We start from the raw sequence: 18,757 nt of genomic DNA on the forward strand, positions 1-18,757 counted from the left end.
CTTCGCTCAACTCTTCTCAGCACGCAAAACAACTTTCGGAGTGATTTTTCGCAATGAACATGGGAACGTCCTTCATACGATCTGATCCAGGCGATAGGAACCACTGCAGAGCGAGGCATCACTCACATTTTCGCTCCTTACTCAGTCGCCCGCGCCGCCACCAGCAGTGATAGCTGTCGCTGCCGTAACGGTGCCGGCCAGCCGCGCGATGAGCTCAGCAGCGATTTTCGGTGGGCAGGCCGAGAGCGCGCCTTCCGAGAACGGGGGCGACTGCACGGGCGAAGCGAGGCGGACTGGTCGGGCCAGTTTCTCTCGCCGCCGCTGGAAGGCGAGAGCCGGCCCTATTCGGCAAGCCGTGGCTACACATCGCTGAGGGCACACCTTACCGCCTGTAGGTGGGGACGTAGATTCGGCTGTCGATCAATTACATTTACCCATATAATTTATCAATTTAGCCGTTTCGGTTGACTTTCATGAAGCGAGAGCAAACAAATAATTTATCGTTTCGTAATCTAAGCGTGCCGCGTAAGTGCAATCATTGGCGCTCTGACGAAGTGAAAAACAACACTGCATTTCCGTCTTTCTTTCCAACTTTTTTATACTAACATTCCTGATCTCAATACTAATTAGCTAACAGTGGCAACTACATGTGCCTGGCCGGTTGCCAGTCTGTGGTGTCAATTATGGCACATTTTTTTTTCTGTTTTTGATGCACGTTTCCAGTGTGCGCATTTATTTCTCCTCTTGGTATACGTGCAAAATATCAATACTGCACAATCGCAGTATTGACCCACCTGTAACGAAGATCATCCAAACACGGTGTATCACAAAAAATACATTCTTCCCCCCCTCTCCCCCCCCCCAAATAACAAAGCTTGCCTCTCTCCGTTCAAATCTATAGTGCCGCTATTGCTACTGCGTTATCTGGAAAATTATTTATTCAATGCATGTTGTCCAACAATAAATATTGTCCGAATAAATCCTCTTCAAGGAAGGAAGGAAGGAAGGAAGGAAGGAATCCTCTTCAATGACATTTGAATTAAAATTCAAATCAAATCAAATTTATTTCACATCTATACATAATGTAGGTGGCACAGACATAAAGCCAAAATCAAGGCGGCTTGACGAGGGTGGCGCCTTTTTTAAAATTTGTGTACCAAATAAAATAAAATAAGAGTTAGCAATACCAATCGGACATTGTTAGGTACCATTACACAATGGCAAGAGAAGAATATAAATGTACTCAATGAAAAAAAGAGTGTTCAATATAAGAAGAATCATCATTTTCGCAGAGGAAAAAAAGAATTCGAAACAGCAATCGGGCATTGTTAGGTAGCATTTCAGCTATGACAAGAATGGAATCTAAATATACGCAGTGAAGAAATGTGACCAAAGAAATGTAATACAATTACATTCATCATTGTTGCAGAAACATAAGGAACGAAGTAAATAATCAGAAACCAAGTGAATTTAAGAGGGGCGGTAAGAGTAAGAATGTAGTTGTGCTCCGTAATTTGTGTGTGTCCGAAATATGAACCTGGTCGCATTATGATGAGCATTGTACACTACCAAAACCGGAACTGATGTTATTTCTTGATATGTGCCTAAATTGACACACCGTTATAGTCTTGGTCTACACTTCCTCTTTCAGGCTCTAATAGGCATCGATCGTGACTAGTTTGCTGTTCATTGCAGCATGCGGCTAAAGAAACGGCTCTCACTCTCTGACAAACTATTTATTTCTAGTTCAGGACTGACTCAGGCTCAGGGAAATGATACACTCTTAGCTAGGCACAACCAGTCGCAATGGTATGCATGCTCCCCAGATTGAGAATCAGACTCGACCAGTCTCGCGGGGACTTGAGGTTGAGAACAAGGCATCCATGTGCTCGCAAATTCGCACTCTTACGGGCTCACCCCTGTTCATGAAATCAAAGACCCACTTGAACTCAAGCAATCATGAGCTCCAGACCACTAAAAATCAAATAACCGTATACTGAGACTCGCTTCACGTCGACCTCAAATGTTTATACCTTACTTGGACACAGTGGCGCTGTAACCAAGGAGGCCCACGGGTTCCGCGTACTAGGGATTTCTGTCACGTGGTGCATACATGCCCCTTCCATATACCTGATGGTGTCGCGAGTACTTAAAAATAGCCCAACACTCTCCGTCTGCTCTCAAGACACATGTCTGTATTTTCATGGCACAAACTGGGCTCACCAATACACCTATAACAGGAAGCTTGTTATGCGAGCCTGCGATAGTGCTGACCTGCAGTCTAGCGTGCTGGGCCGTATACTGGAAGCTTTCCTCTTGAGTTGTAGACGTCGTCGGGATTAACGTTTTGTCTAACATCAACGTGCGTTGTTTAGTGCAAAGGAAGTGTCCTGCCTACGCAAAATAGGCGCACATCGGCCAAAGAAACACCGCCCGACAGGACAGTACGCTTCGATGCGGCAAGGAATAATAAAGATCCTTTACATCAATAGAAAACGCCTGAAGACCACGGTCAGAATGTGCCTTCAAAAAATCAACCACAGTATCTGAGCTCACAGTATCTGCCGCATCGCAGTGTACTGTCCTGTGTTGAGCAATGTATTGATAAGTATGGTGCTGTTTCCTTCCAGAATGAGGCCGGCATGTCTTGCAGTCAATTTTTAGAACTTTTACAGATTTATCTTAATTCCACCTTTATCACTTGGGATAACCAATGTTTTTTGCAGAAGAGCGGAGTTTGTATTGGCTCTTGCATTGCTCCCATTCTTAGTGACTTGTTTTTATCCTGTTTAGACCGTGACATTTCTTTACAAGTGCAAGGCACTGCAGTTTTTAAAACATTTAGATACGTTGTTGACTTTTTAATTTTCATTGACTGCTCTTCTGATGGCTTCATTCTGGAATCTAAGAACGCGTTAGAAACGTTTCAGAAGTGCTTCAAACTACTCATGAGATGCCGGTAGATAGGTCTCTTCGTTTTCTTGATCTTCGCCTGAACTTTCAGGACAGCCACACGTGTTGGTCGTATGAGCCGCGAGCCAACAAACCACTTCTGCCGTATACGTCCGCACATTCTAAGCTTGTTAAGCGGGCCATTATCAGTTTGTGCTTCAAGAATGCCCTTAGCAAGACTTGCTGTCATGTTGTGGACGTAAGCTTAGAAGCGCAAACTTTACGGTTGTCCTTGGCTGGATATCCTAGGGTGGTGCTAGTGTCTGTCGCGGAACGCATCTTAAGAGAAGCGCGATCCAGTACGCAGAAGTCAGTTGCCGATGCCCCTCCTGGCATACGCCCTAAAGTAAGTGTCATACCATACATGCACGGGATATCCCACAACTTGACAAAGATTGCCCAAAGGGCGAATGTAAGAGTTGTTTTTTCTACTCCCGACAAGCTCGGCAGGCTTTGCAGGCTGACTGGTCCAAATGCCGTCCCTTCCGATAAGTGCAGAAAGCATCACCGAAAAAAGTTTGTCGAGTGTGTACACCGGGTGGTGTACAACCTCCCGCTTTCATGTCGGAAGATATATATCGGACAAACTGGGCGTTGCCTCAATGATCGGCTCCGTGAACACAGCAACAATGTAAAAAACGGCTTCGGTGGTTTCTTGGCGATCCACTGTCGCGATCATGGGTGCAAGCCTCTTGAGGATCAATGCACGATTGTTTCCCGTGGCAGTGCGCAGCTCATCCGTGAGATATCTGAAGCGCAGATGATCGCAAAATTGGGTGATGCGTGTGCTAGCTTCCCGTCTCTGGCTCTAACAGAAAAAGAATTAAGTTACTTGGACGCGGCATCACATGACACGTAACCATGTTACATGACTTCGCACTTCATTTCCTTGTAAGCGCATGCGCGACCTACGTTGCCTGCCATGTATAAAATGACGCAGTGGCACAATAAACTTAGTTGAAAGTTCGCGCTTGGGGGTGTGTCGTCTTCTCTCACGTCCGTGTCGTTTTTATGTCGCGCAATGTCTTTTAAGCAATTCATTGTGCAGATACTCTGATGCGTCGTCGAGCCTATTTCAAGCTGACTCTGTGCCATGTGACGTCATCTTGGCAAGTTTCCCGGCTGATTCATCGTTCTCCGAACAACACGAGAAGCCCTTCACCAGTGCATCGCCCGTCTGCCCTATCACCCTTGTGTGCGATAGTTCTGGCATGCTCGGCAAATCAACAGCCTGCCTGCGTGCTTCATGGAACCCTAGTATACTTTTGCGCGCACCATCGATATCTGGAGCACATCGATATCACCATTCATGGGTTTAAAAGCGGCGCTCGAGGCTTCGATCCTCATGTGGACAAAGCGACAGCGGCACCAACACGATGTTAAAGCACTATTTCTTCATTGTGCAAGTATGCCATTTCTAAAATTTTTGATGCTGGAAATCCGACGATCAATCATTGCTGCTGTTTCTTTGCCCACAAGACACGGCTGATTTATGTTTGAATGCCTTGTACTGTATCAGTCGCCTTCTGTTGAGTGGAGACCTGGAGCTGAATCCCGGTCCCCCCAAAGTTGATCTTTGAAAAAAGTTGGGTATTCCATCAAAGGGATTCCAGTTTTCTTGAACGCTATACGCACTCTACAGTGGCTCCTCAACATTCGGCTACTGGCGCATGTTCGACCGAAAATGCTGATATTGTCACCGTGCTTACGGAGGTTCTTGAACCACAAAAACAGATGACTGAGAATCTTGCCAAAATTAACTCATTCCAAGACTTCGTGAACTCGCGTAATGATGGGCTAGGAAACCGTGCAGCAGTACTTGAATCGCCTACAACGACACACAAGGCTAATTCCAATGTTTCCCCTTGCTTCCGCTCCGACATTGAAACAATAACTGGTAATGTGGCTCAGTTAGTTGCCAAGAATGACGACCTTGATAACCGGTTCCATCGCAACAATATTAAAATGAGAGCATTTTGCTATACAGGGTTGCACAGATATTTTCTGGTACGCTGCAAATTACGCCCCCACACATTGAGCGTTGCCACAGGATCGGCGGAAAGCGCAGCGAGCATCCACACCCAGTTATTCTTAAGCTGCTGGATTTTCGGGAAAGATCTACGTTAATCAAAAACGTCTGGAAGCTTAAAGGGTCGCAATATTACATCCCTGAAGATTTTTCAGCCAGTGTCCGTGCAATCAGGAAAAAAATTTGGAATGCCTCAGCACCTTTTTGAAGCGAAGGCTTTGTGGTCCAGATACGCTATGATCCTGCTTTTATCGACAAAGTGCACTACAGTTGCGATGGTGTATCCACTGCCCTTATCAAAGACCCCAAAACTTTCGTTAACAGAACATCTCGGTCACCATCGTCTGATTCAGCCCTTACAGCCAAACCTTCTTAGTCATCACGTTCCACTTCTAACCGATTTCCATGTAATTCCAATTGTAACCTTTCTATTTAAACCTTAATGCAAGGAGCATAACTAACAAGTTTCGTGGGCTTTTGTCTTTAATTTCTGCACACTCACCTCATGTGGTTGGTATCACAGAGACTTGGCTGCATGATGATATACTAGACTCAGAGTTCACTCCTCCTGGATATGTTCCGGTTCGTGCAGACCGGCGTCATTCAAAAAGGCGGTGGCGTGGCGTTGCTTCTTTCGGCCCGGCCTCAAATTTTCTAGATTATCACCACCAGTCGATATAGAATCCGTCTAGTGTAAACTTTATCTAGACAAAGCACACCTCGCGATAGGCGTCTTGTACCATCCACCAAGTTCCTCTGTAGATCACGCTGAAACTCTCAGTAACTTTATTAACGAGTAGCAACTCAATACGAGTAACCTCATTTGCATGAGTGATTTTAATGCGCCCGGCACTCATTGGCCTAGTTTAACACTTGCGAAAGAGACTTGCATAAATAGAGAACTAGTTGCATTCTCCTTTTTGTTCGACCGCGTCCACATTACCAGTGAACCTACACAATGCGGTGCTATATTCGATTTGGTCTTCGTTAGTTCTAGAATTGTCGCGAAGGGCTACAGATGTGACGTCAACGAGGCAATTTATGACCACTAGGCCATTCTTGTCTCATTAAACTTCTCGATTACTGAACAGAATTTTGTTTCCACTGCATTTCCTGATTCTAATCGCGCTGATTATGTTTCAATAATATACAGTCGATCAGGTGGTTTTGACGAATTTGTTGCACTAAGTTCTACTTGTGATGTTAACGCATTGGTTCGTTATTTAGAATGCTTGGTTAAAAATGTATTCAGGGTTTCATTTCGTGTAAAAGAAAGAAGAATAATATCAGAATTCCCTGGATGATGCGAGATATATTACACCTAACACGGCGGGCTAATAGGCTGAGGTGTAAAAGGCGCTCAAGCAATTATGCAGCCTTGCTAAGTTTCATTAAAGCCAAAGAGGAGCTTAGACTGAAGATTAACTCTGCTAAGGATTTCTTCTTCCGTGTCTTACTAAAACCTTGGACCTACTAATAACTAACCCGCGTAAATTCTGGTCGTCTGTTTTACCGCGTGATACCATGGCTACTTCTGTGGCCATTAACAATGTTTCTACTAATGACCCATTTCATATATCAAATGCATTTAATGAGCATTTCCAGTTCATTTTCACTCGCGACAACAACGTCATCCAACCAGACTACCATTGCTCATAGTAACACGTCGATCAATGACATTAACGTTACCGAAGAAGGTGTCTTGAATTTAATTTTGAAACTTGAGATTAAAAATTCTGCTGATACAGACGGCATTCCGAACTTGTTCTTGATACAGTACTCATTATGGACCTGTCGTTAGCTTACTGCCACGTTTCACAAGTCCCTGGCCTCCTCTACATTATCCTCACCCTGGAATATGGCTGAAGTTCTTCCTTTACTCAACACCGGTGCCAAACACATTATATAATATTATAGACCAATTTCTTTAACCTCTCATTCGTGTAAAATGTTAGAGCAAATTATTTACAAACACACTATGGAATACCTTGAGTCACATAAATAATTATATAATGTAGAGCACTGCTTCAGACGGGCAGTCAGCACATTAACACAGCTAAGTGAAATGACACATGACATTTGTATTGACCTCGATGCGGGCAACCAAATTGACGCAATCTTCATTGGCTTTTCAAAAGCATTCGATAACGTGATTCATACAAAATAAACTTGACGCCATCCTTAATAACCCCCGCCTTCTCAGCAGGATTTCTAGTTTTCTTCCCGATCGATCTTAATTTGTGTCCTTCAACCGAACTAATTCCAGGGTAGCATAGGTACCCTCACGAGTGTCACAACGTTCAGTGTTGGGTCCGTTGCTTTTCTTGGTCTTTATAAATGATTTGGCTCGTCACATAACCTCCAATTTACGTTTGTATGCTGATGACTGCGTTTTATATCGTTAAATTCCCTGTCTTTATGACGATTTAGAGCTTGCAAAATAACATTCTGTGTGCTATCCAGCAAATGAGAGTTAACATACGTAAAACCACCGCTTTGACTTTCGCTAATAAGACCACGCATTCCGTTTTCTCTTACAAAATTTTAATATCCCATTCAGAGCGTTAGTGAATATATATACCTTGGTCTTTTCTTCGCACCCAGAATGTCTTGGTCCGAATACATACCTTTACTTACCTCAAAGGCACTGAAGAATTTAGGCTATCTACGCCGTAGATTGACCACGGCCCGAAGAGATACTAAACTACACATGTATAGATCTCTAATCCGAATTTTGCTAGAATATGCTTCTCCTGTCTGGAATCCGCACAAGCATTGCGGTATGAATCAAATCGAGGCCATCCAGAAGAAAGCGGTTCGCTTCATATGCCGCAGGTTCGACAGAGATTTGTCACCTTCCACGGCTCTTGCATCCCTAGGCTTGCCACCGCTCTCAGACCGCCGACGAATGGAATCACTCAAGTTTCTGCATTGCATTATTAACTCCTCTTGCCGGATTTTATCAGATAATTATCTAACTCCTGCTAAACCATTCAATACGAGAAGTCACCATCACCTAAACATCGCGCCTTATTTTGCCCATACAGACACTTTTCAATACACTTAGTTTCGCCTTACTTTTGAATATCGGAATTCTTTGCATGGTAATACTCGTTCTCCACCTTTAAACTTTAAACAAAGCGACTATCGAATACGTACTTATTTTCATTCAGTCTGTATTGATATCATTGCCTTTTTATTTTTCATTGTTCTGCTTTTCATACGGACTCCTGCAATAGCCCAATAGGACTGCAATATGTACATATAAATCCATAAATGAGTCATCGTCTTCCTATTGTTATTTATTGTTAGACGTAAATATTAAGGAATTTCATTCAATATAGCTTGTCTTTTATTGATTTCAATAATTATACCGCATCAACAAAACAAAATAAAACCGTTGACGAATCTGAAGGATCCTTAACTCATTGTATTTCTCTTTCGTTCAACCGAGTCTTGTTTGGTGCCGTAAGATTATTATTAGATTCGCCATTATATTTAGTATAACATTTAGTGCTTGCTTCTTATATTCTGTACAGCTGCCATATACATTAATACCGTATCTTAAAACAGGTTCCACTAATGCTGCGTCGATTAGTCGCCTAAGGGGAAGACGAGATTTCCCCGAAGGTGATACATCATGGCCGCAATGGACCAAATCTTTCTAGAGAGATCAGCGATGTGGTCGTTCCAAGTGAGGTGTGGATCAAATTGGATACTGAAATATTGAACTGTTTGCTCTATTTCATGGCTTTGCGATTGCATGGGTAGCAACGGGATGAGCGTAGAAGTAGTGGTCGTGTTAAAGCAGCTTCTAATGTTTTTTTTTTCTTTTTAACCACGTCACTTTTGTTTCGTGAAGGTCTAAAGAAACACAATCTTGCGACAACCAGTCAACTACTTGAGTCATATTTGTCTATATATAATGCAAAGGTCAAGCGATAGCTTTCTGATGTTTTGCTGCTAAAATGTCGAACTGCTTGCGATGTCGAACTGCTTGCGATAATAGCATGTGTTCAAGAAACACACGTGTGTCTGATGCTAAGGTTCTTGCACACATTGCACACACATTGCACACCCTCCCGGATGTGCAATGGTGGCAGCTGCGGCTGCTGCCATGGCACATATGACCAAGTAACTTTGGCCAAATAAGTATGGTTTTGCATCGACACTTCAGAATCCTACCTATGGTCCTCCTGCCGACTCTCTCTCTTCGACTCGCCGAACCTTCAACGCACGCCGGTAGACTTCACCACGTTCCCGTTCACGAATACTGCAACGCCCTCAGCCTGTCCCTGAGGAAAACAAAAGGCCGCAGTTCCGGGGGCAAGAACTGCACAGCTTTCGCGATCTCGTTGGTAGCCGCCCATAATGTTGCTGTCTGTGTCGAAGGTGTGCCTGTTCTAGCCCTTGTTGATACGGCAGCCGCTGTGTCTGTAATGACTAAAAAACATTGCCGTGAACTGCGAAAAGTAACGACACCGCTTTCTGACATTACGTTGAGCACTGCGAGCTCGCACCGAATACTACCTTCCGCGGCGTGCACAGCACGCGTCTTAATTCCAAATGTTTTGTGCACCATCGAGTCTGTTATGCTTTGGCAATGCACCCAGGATGTAATACGGGGCTGGGACTTCCTTTTAGCTCAACATGTGGTCATCGACTACGCTCCTGCGAAACTCGAGTTTACGCCATTGTACGACCCCGCTTTCGTCGACTTGCCGCCTCTGCCTGGAAAAGTGTTTCTTGCCGCTGACACTGCGATATCCCCTTTCTCATCCACTCTGGTATCACTTTCATGTGACGTCCCTACTGGCTCAACCGTACCTTTTACTCCTTCTGAAACTACTGTCTGTAGCAAGTGCTTTCTGGTTCCTTTCGCCGTACTGACAATTGGTGATACTTCCACTGTTATCTGTTTCCAATCCGTTTCCCCGCCCCTCCACTTCACTGCGGGGTGAGTGACTTGGCAGTGTTTACGAACTCGACCCATTTTCTACATGCGTCGTTCCTGACCCACCGTCTTCTATTCAGATTGGCTTCATTGATGCTTCTGTTCTACCCTCTCCACCATTTTCGGTAACCGTAAGATGGGCGTCGACGCCCCTCTTACGTAGCAGCATCGTGCACAGCTCATCTCCTCAACTGAACGCTTTGGGGCCAGCTTCCATTACTTACAACCAAACCTCTTTGTGCCGTATTACAACCGTAACTCACCACATCGACACTAGTCTCCAAGCACCTTATCGTCGGTGTCCATATCGTGTGTCAGCCTCAGAGCACCGCATTATCGCAGAAACAGTTGATGACATGCTTCAGCGCGGCATCATACAGCCCTCAAATAGCCCACGGGCCTCACCAGTTGTTCTCGTAAAGAAAACGGACGGCTCAATAAGGTTCTGCGTCGACTACCGCCGGCTGAACAACATCACGTGCAAGGACGTCTACCTACTACCTCGCATAGATGGCTTGGACTGCTTACAAGGAGCCGAATTCTTCTCTTCGTTAGACCAGGGGTGCTATGCAGGATGCGCCGAGTTTCTCGTTCACCCGAGTTTTACCCGAGTTTGCTCGACGGCAGTCAGTGAACGAAGATAGCGTGAAACGCGCCGAAGCTGCAGGCAAAAAAATATGTAGACAAAAAGCCGCGTATGACAACATGAGCGCACCCTGCGCGGCACACTGCTTCCACGTTTCAAGCGCAGAAGGCTGCACAACGAAACGCGCCAGCGCCGCGTATTGTTATCAACGGATTATCGCAACTTAGCGATTCCGTGACTGTCCCGCTGTCTGCCTGCACACTTGCCGTGAGTCGCTTGCCACGCCTTTCCCGGGCGCGTCAAGGCGTGCCTCCTCTTTCTGGTGCTATCTTTCTTTCCTCCGTCGAATGCGAACAGGATACATGCGGTGCATTTTTGCACCTACACTTCCACTCAAACGAATACGTTAAAATACAACAAATAAAATAACGAACATTTTTATTTCTTTAAGTATCTGTTTTTCGCTTTCAATGCTAGAAATTTGTGATGACAAACGGAGATCGAGCAAATTATTAAATTTTGCACTTCTTGCCGCGAGTGGCGACAGTGAGGCGAAAGCTTAGAAGCGGTACATTGAAGCGGGTCGCACGCACGAGGGCGTTCATACGGGGATAAGTCGCCTAGGGGCGCTGCAGTGCTATTCTCAATAAAGTCGGTCATGATCAATGGGGGGTCATGGCCACTCTTTCTCTATTAGGGGAATAGACACGCAGCGCCGCGGTACGGCCGTTCATCGCAGGCGCTTCACTACGCTATTAAGGCCCCCGGTTTACCAACTAAAAACGACACAGCGGCTGTCGCTGCAAAATGGCGGCATGTTATTTTAGAGTGCGTAGTGACGCAGTTCAGTGAAAATGTACCAGATTATCTTTGTGCGCGAAGCCTCTGCGATACTTTGCGAAAAGTGCGTGCTTCCCAGCGACACAATTCATCGCTTGTCATCGCTTGCCCAGTGAAGGTGCCTCTGAGCGCATGTACGCAGTATATGAGTGTGTTGTGCAGTCGAAGGTGCTTGCGGATTACCTCTGCTGGAGCCAGCAGCGATCGCAGATGGATATCGTAACGACACCGCAGCACTCGCATTTTGGCAGGTGAGGGCTCTTGTGTGCAGTTATGAAATCAGACTTCGAACGGAGAAAGGTGTTGGAACTGTTGAGTGCGCAGTGCTTGTGATGAAGAAATGCCATTGCAGTGGGTCTAGGAGAGCGAGTGATTCTCGGACGCTGATTGTGTTTACGACGCTGTGGCTCCGTTTCATCACCGATGACAGAGCAGCCATCTCAAACGACTGCTGCAATACGCACTCCTCAGCATCGTCGTCCCCCTCGGCGCATCGACACCTTGCAAGCAGCTACAGTGACGTGCCGATAATTATTTAGTGTGTGCTACGCGCCACAATGCAGGCAATGAAACAGTGATGTGGGGCCATCTCAGCCCGAGAAGATGTATGCATAAGCCAGCGACAGTCAACGCTTTGTTTTTGATAGTGGTGCTCAGTACATCACCGATGACAGTGCGTTGTGCGTGTTTTATGTCGGCGGTCAAGATTGTTGATGCCTCTCAGCTCGACACCGCGTCGCTGTTGCCGGAAGATAAGTTGGGCGTGGCCCAACTGTAGTGGGTGCGCGCACAAGAGTTACACGCCTCGCGCGGGGCGTGACCTCTGGTTTTGATTGACAGGCGAACTCGTGCTAAACTCGTACATCGCGAAACCCCCTCCGAGTTCAACTCGGGAACATGGCGGCGGCAGCAGCAGCCTGTTTCATTGCATCCAGCGGCAGCAAGCGGCAGTATGACCGTCCGGACCCGTTCACCTACATGACCGACGGGGAGTTTCAGCGTCATTTTCGCCTGTCGAAGACATCAGTGCGCTGGCTGTGTGACGAGCAAGGCGAAGACTCTCGTCTGCGGAGACAGCGTGGCGGGCTTCATTCGCTCACCGTCGTAGAGCAATCATCTGCGCCCTCCGTTTCTACGGGACTGGGAGTTTCCAGGGAAGCGTCGGCGCCGAGCGTTGCATTGGACGCCGTCAAATTACTGTTAGCCACTGTGTCAGAGATGTGTCTGACACGCTTATCGATGCGGCAGTGCGTAAGCGGTGGCTAGCCTTCCAGAATACTGCGGCTGAGCGGGCATATATAAAAGAATGTTTCCTAGTTCGTGGGAACATTACGAACGTAGTCGGGTGTGTCGACGGAACGTACGTAGGAATTAAGGCGCCTTCAGTGTCAGCGTTACTGTGATTAACATTGAAGCAATGTTTAGACACGCCATATTGCCAAATTTGCCACTTCTGTGTAGCCGACTTAAATTTTGTGTTAGCGACATCTCACATGCGGCTGCTTATGATACTAACTTTTTCGCTGGTTGATGACTTTTTGCCGATTGTACTACTTGTCTGTTAGGGTGCCTTCCAAATGGCTCATTTTCTTGGGAAAGAGGTTAATTAAGTACAAATAGATGAATGGATATCACAAATTGTGTGAAGTAACCTATGAATCCTAATCTCATAAAGAACTTTGGGTTCTTCATTGGTGAAGTTACTTAGTATGCACAATGCTGTGTTTTGGTTATGTGTAATCTATCGGCTGCACTATGAAACAGCGAGGCATTGCACAATTTGTTGCAGTGCGAGATGAGGATGTTGCACCAAGCCGGTTGTGCCTATGCAAGTGTGGCGAAATGAAAATGCATTGAGAATCTTAGTGTGTTGGCTTGCATGAAGAGAATACTTCGGATTGTTTGCTCTGTTCACTGTCTATGCATGTGCCAGAGGTTCAGTGTATCTTCTTTTTTTTGGGGGGGGGGGTGGCATTATTCTGGATGGATAAATTGTATATTTTCGTCTCATAATGGGGCTCTAATTCTTAAGCAGTAGAGCAACGCACATCCAATGCTCTGCAGAACTCTCGGTACGTGAAGATGTCATGAACCACCAAGGCAAAATTACATATCGGGAGAAATGTGGTGCAGATGCCAATGAAAAGTGGGTCTTTAACCCACCATGATAAAAATAAAAATTGCAGAGCAAATAGACCATTTGTACAGCTTTAGAGCAATGATTACACAAAACGTGATATGCTCAAACGAGTAAATGCTCGCCCCAGTGCCAAAGTAGGATCAGCGACATGCAGCATATATTGACATTGAACATGTCTCGTAACTGTTATTTTTATTGTAAGCCCTCGCTGTCACACCTTTCCCTTCGGCACTCCCTTTACTGAAACGTGGCACTGTCTTTCCATGGGTGTCATGATGATAATGGTAGGCAGCAGCAAGGCTGGTTAATGCTTGCCCCTTTGATTCCTGTGAGTTTAGTGGTAAGGAATATGGCACGTGCGTACATACACCTGTGCTGCAAAATTTAACACTTGTGATTTTTTGCAGAGCTAATTTGTGTTAGGAAATTTCAAAGATGTGCACCATTGTGGCCTAATAACTAGAGCATTGGTGAGGTTGAAGACTGGGTGTATTGGTATGGAAACTTGAAGTTTAATTGCACAACAATTCGATGGGACACAAAGAAGAAAAATACACAGCAGAATGCTCTGCTGTATGTGTTACTCTTCTTTGTGTGCCATTGAATTGTTGTGCGATCCAACTTCAAATATAGCATTCGGCTTCTTTGGTGCAGGACCGAGGAAGTGTGAGCTATTCGACAACATGCCAGGGCCTTGCCACACAATTATGGAAGTCGGAAGGTTTGCAAACAAAGCTTTGCTTTCAAATCCACCTGCTCATGTAATACAAGCACTGATTGAAAGAACCACCATACAAAAATAATGGTGAAATCAATGGCCTGTGAAAAGTGTAATTTGTATATTGACGCTGTTGACATAATATGTGCCATACCGGCCTCGAAATTGTACTGGACAGAGCAGTTTGTATCCTATGTGAAGCACAACCTCCCATTACATGCTGTGCAGATAACCATGCTCAGTTTGTTTTGACGTGCTACACAACATCCACTGTAATCTGTTTTTGATTCTAAAGAAGTGCCAAACACCACCTCTTTTTCAAGGACGTCATGGGAATATTTGGCGAGACCTTTTTACAGCCCCTCATAATGGAAGTGTGGCCAGCCAGTTTTGCTGGGATTCCTTTATAGATTTCTGCTCCTGATCATTGTGTGCTATCAAGTTGCTGAAGTCTATGCAACTGGTGCAAGGCATTACACGATTCTATAGTCGGATGCAACTTTAAGGGGCCGCGGAATCTACACTTTAAAGGCAGGTGAACACAAGCCTGCACCAATAGGCACGCACTCTAGACTGACATGCCGCCGGGCGCACTAATACCCGCTCGTTGGAGAGCGACTATTTCTTTAGACTTGGAGGCAATCGGCTGCTGCGCTTTGGTCATCTGGGCGGAGCCTCTCCTGTCTTCTGAAGTTGTATCTGACTGTAGAGGATGCCGCTTTTCATACGACACAAAAGGAGAAAGTGTACAATTATTTGGCCTATGAAATGAATACATCAGAAGTGTGCTATGGAAGGCCTTAAGATGTGTGAAATATAGTTCATGCAATTATAAGACAATGTTAAAGAATATGTAGTATCGAACATGCATGTAATGGCACATTTGAATCGGGGAGTGTTGCAGTCATATGCACAGTCTATAGGTGATAGCATTATTAAGCTCCTGCTGTTTCCTGTCTTCATTGTGAATTACACACACCGTTCATCTTGTGGCTAATCAACACACACTGTATTCTTGCACATAGAAAGAACAAACAGCACAATGTGTATGCTGCATTAGTGTATTTTTTATTTACATGGTCCAAGAGTGGCACAGGTTGTCTTACGTTTTTGCCTATTTTGAAGGGACACCAAGTGCATGTTACAAGTCTCCTAATATGCACAGCACAATGTTTACTGCAATAATTTTATTCTTGTTCTTGAATAATAAACAAAATATTAAACTGAAAGCTCCTTTATAAGGTGCCTTTTGTGGTTTCAACAGGAGAGCAGTGAGGGCACCGATACTACTGTTGCAGAGCAGCCCTCTGGACCTTGCCACACTCTCAAGAGCACGTGCCTGGCGCTCGCCTACTGCCACCAGGCAGTTGAGTGCCTCCAGCAGCAGAATGTTTTGCTGCAAAAAAAGTGTATTGGAATGAATCAGCCGCATACAAACCATTATTTAAAAATAAAAGTGCTCGTTGCACTATTAGTACTAAGTGCCCTTAACTGTGGAAACCTTTATGTAGTATGCATAATAAAACAATGTGTCGGGACAACGTTGCTTTATTTTTCATCACAGGGGTTTTCTTTTTCAGAGCCAATTGTCATGTTGATTAGTGTGCCAGCAGCTGTGGTGGCCCCGCACCTTCACGAGTCTCTGCTGTTGGCACCACAAACCTATTTTTGTTCGCTGCAGAACAAATGCCTCACCCTACAATCCCATCTTATACGAGCTGATTGCATCCTATGCCTACAAACATCATATTTTTTTCCCATTACGCAATTTTCTGCCATCCTCGGCTGTAGTTCTCTCTCCTTGACATCCATTCTGTCATGCTTATGTAATCACCTGTTATGAATTGGCAACAAGTGATCGAATACGTGCATGGCCTGCCTGCCGATTCCTTTTTTTTTTCCTAATCTCAACTAGCATATCAGTTGCCACGGTTTACTACGCCACTGTCTTCCTGCCTTAATGCTATCTCCAACAATTTTTGTTACTTCGCTTTCTGCACAGTCCTTGACATCTCAAGTTTCTTTGTTAACCTCTGGGTTTATGTCCCATATTGCATAACCGGTAGAATGCAATGATTCTAAACTTTTTTCAAGGATATCGGTAACGTGGCGATCACGATTCGGTAATGCCTTCCATGCGCTGTTCAACCCATGAAACTTTTGTATAAGTTTCCTGCTTTATATCAGTACCTGCTATTGATATTTCACCTGGATAAAGCTACTCTTCCATAAATTTTACGGGCTTAATGTCACTCATGAATTTCTGTTTTCTCACCAAGTTAGTGAAGGTTACCTTCATCTTTTCCATATTTTCGCGGGCCCACTTGCATGTAAAAGCACGAACACTCATTGGTTCTCACTGCCTTCTTTAAACTGCTGGACATTCAGTTCGTTACTACGAAAGTGACTTAATCCGTGCACTCTTATTATGCTAAATATGAAACAGTAGAAATATACTTATCTGCAGTTTGTCGATGTCTCCTTCACTGTGTTGGTAGCCAGATCTATCGTCGCTACCACCTCCTTGTCGCATCGTAGCTATATAGGCTGTCTGCCTTTTGCCCACACTATGTAATGTTCGTCACGCTCGCAGTCACGCAGATTGGGGGAACTCGGCGCACTCGCAGAAGCAACACCGGACAAGTTGTTTCTTCAGCACAGCGTCGTGAACAGTAGGTGCGCGTTGCGATCTGTAAAATCGCCGAAGCTATTGGGAGTCTTACGGGGTGCACGGAAAGATTGCTGACGGAGGAACAGAACTATCCAAGAAATAGTGGTCATCGTCGAGCCTGATCACTACGTCGCGCACTGCAAGCTTGTTGTACGAGTTTGTTTACACTGGGCCTCTTCGATGTTTAGCCGCCATGCTCGCCCGGTGAATGGATGTGATGACTAAAGATGACGCCACCACAGCGTTCCCTCGTGGTATAATGCGAAGCGTACTAAATTACAAATTAGTCTAATGCACATTCAGTGTACATGTTGTAAGCTTTAAAATGCTTCTAAACCACGTTAAACTAACTAATAATATTGTACTAAATGCGTTTGTTTTATAACTCGCTTGTGCATGTAATGCACTCGGTGGAACGACAAACAAGTGAAAGAAGGCACGACCATGCACTGACGGTATGATCACGTGAGCCCCAGTTTGTCGACCGCCCAGAAGGCAACGCCCAAGGAATTATAGCCAGCCAGAGTGAATCTAGATAAACCAATGAAACTCAAGGCGTGTCGAAAGGTAAACTGTGTCTCGGTACCATTCGTGCTTTCATCTTGGGGTTTCGCCAGAGCTCGTGAAGATCCCGAGTTTCGCCAAACTCGGCGCATCCTGCATAGCACCCCAGCGCTCCGGCTACTGGCAAGTCCCGATGGCTGAGGCCGACGCCGTACAACAGCATTTGTTACTCCCGATGGCTTACATGAATTCAGTGGGATGCCATTGGGGCTCTGCAAGGCGCCTGCCACTTTTGATCCAGTGATCAATAACATGCTCCGCGGCCTCAAGTGGCAGACGTGCTTCTGTTCCCTGAACGATATTGTGGTCTTTTCACATGATTTCAACACGCAATTCGAATGCCCATAAGCTGCCCTCACTTGCCTCAGTTCCGCTGGCCTAGAACTAAATTTGAAGAAATGTTGCTTTGGTGCTCGGCACCTGCTTTTTCTTGGCCATGTCATCTCCCGAGATAGCGTCTTGCCGGATCCAACAAAATTGCGTGCCGTTTCCGAGTTCCCTAAACCAACCACAATGAAGAACTTCGCAGCGTTTTCGGTCTTTGTTCCTATTTTCATCGTTTCATTCTTAACTTTGCCTCCATCATAGCAAGTTTGACTGAGCTTCTCACCAGCAGCTTCGACATTTCGGCATGGTCACCAGCATGCGATGAAGCATTCACCACACTGCACTGCATACTTACGTCACCTCCGATCTTGCAACATTGCGACCCATTCGCCCCGACCGACATCTACACAGACGCTAGCGGTGCTGGCCTCAGTGCTGTGCTTGCCCAGCGTAAACCTGGATTGGCCGAGTACGTCATTTCTTACGCCAGCCGTGCGCTCACTAAAGCCGAAGACAACTATTCGGTTACGGAAAAAAGAGTGCCTAGCCATCATATGATCCATAGGAAAGTTTGGCCCTTACCTTTACTGCCACCCATTTAACGTCGTTACAGATTATCATGCGTTATGTTGTTTTTCCTCATTGAAAGATCCATCTGGTCGACTCGCCCGTTAGGTAGTACGGCTCCAGGAGTACGACATTCGCGTCATTTACAGATCGGGACGCAAACATTCTTATGCGGATCCTCTGTTCCGCTCACCTCTCCCACCTGGTGTTTTGATCCCGTCTGTGTCTGCCTACGACGTGTTCTCCTTAGCTATCACCGACGTGCTTCAGGAGCACAGGAAGGACCCCTGGCTTGTTTCCCTGGCCGACTTGTTGGTTCATTTCACGCTGCGTTCTGTCTCGCGGGAAATAGGCCGTCAAACGCCCCTCTTCATTCTACGCGACGGTTTGCTATACCATCGCAACTATC

At 45.6% G+C, this 18,757-nt stretch overlaps 1 protein-coding gene across 1 annotated transcript in view; it reads right to left on the reverse strand.

The window, feature by feature from the left end:
• Positions 1-279, reverse strand: part of LOC142590706 (inactive CLIP domain-containing serine protease A3-like) — a 113,883-nt gene extending 113,604 nt beyond the window's left edge. The window contains exon 1 of the mRNA XM_075703122.1: positions 127-279. Coding sequence (XP_075559237.1) covers positions 127-128 — 2 coding nt within the window. The 5' untranslated portion in view covers positions 129-279. The remainder of the gene's footprint in view (positions 1-126) is intronic.
• Positions 280-18,757: the final 18,478 nt, after the last annotated feature.

The sequence above is a fragment of the Dermacentor variabilis genome, chromosome 8 (assembly GCF_050947875.1).
Source record: "Dermacentor variabilis isolate Ectoservices chromosome 8, ASM5094787v1, whole genome shotgun sequence".
NCBI classification, from domain to species: Eukaryota; Metazoa; Arthropoda; class Arachnida; order Ixodida; family Ixodidae; genus Dermacentor; species Dermacentor variabilis.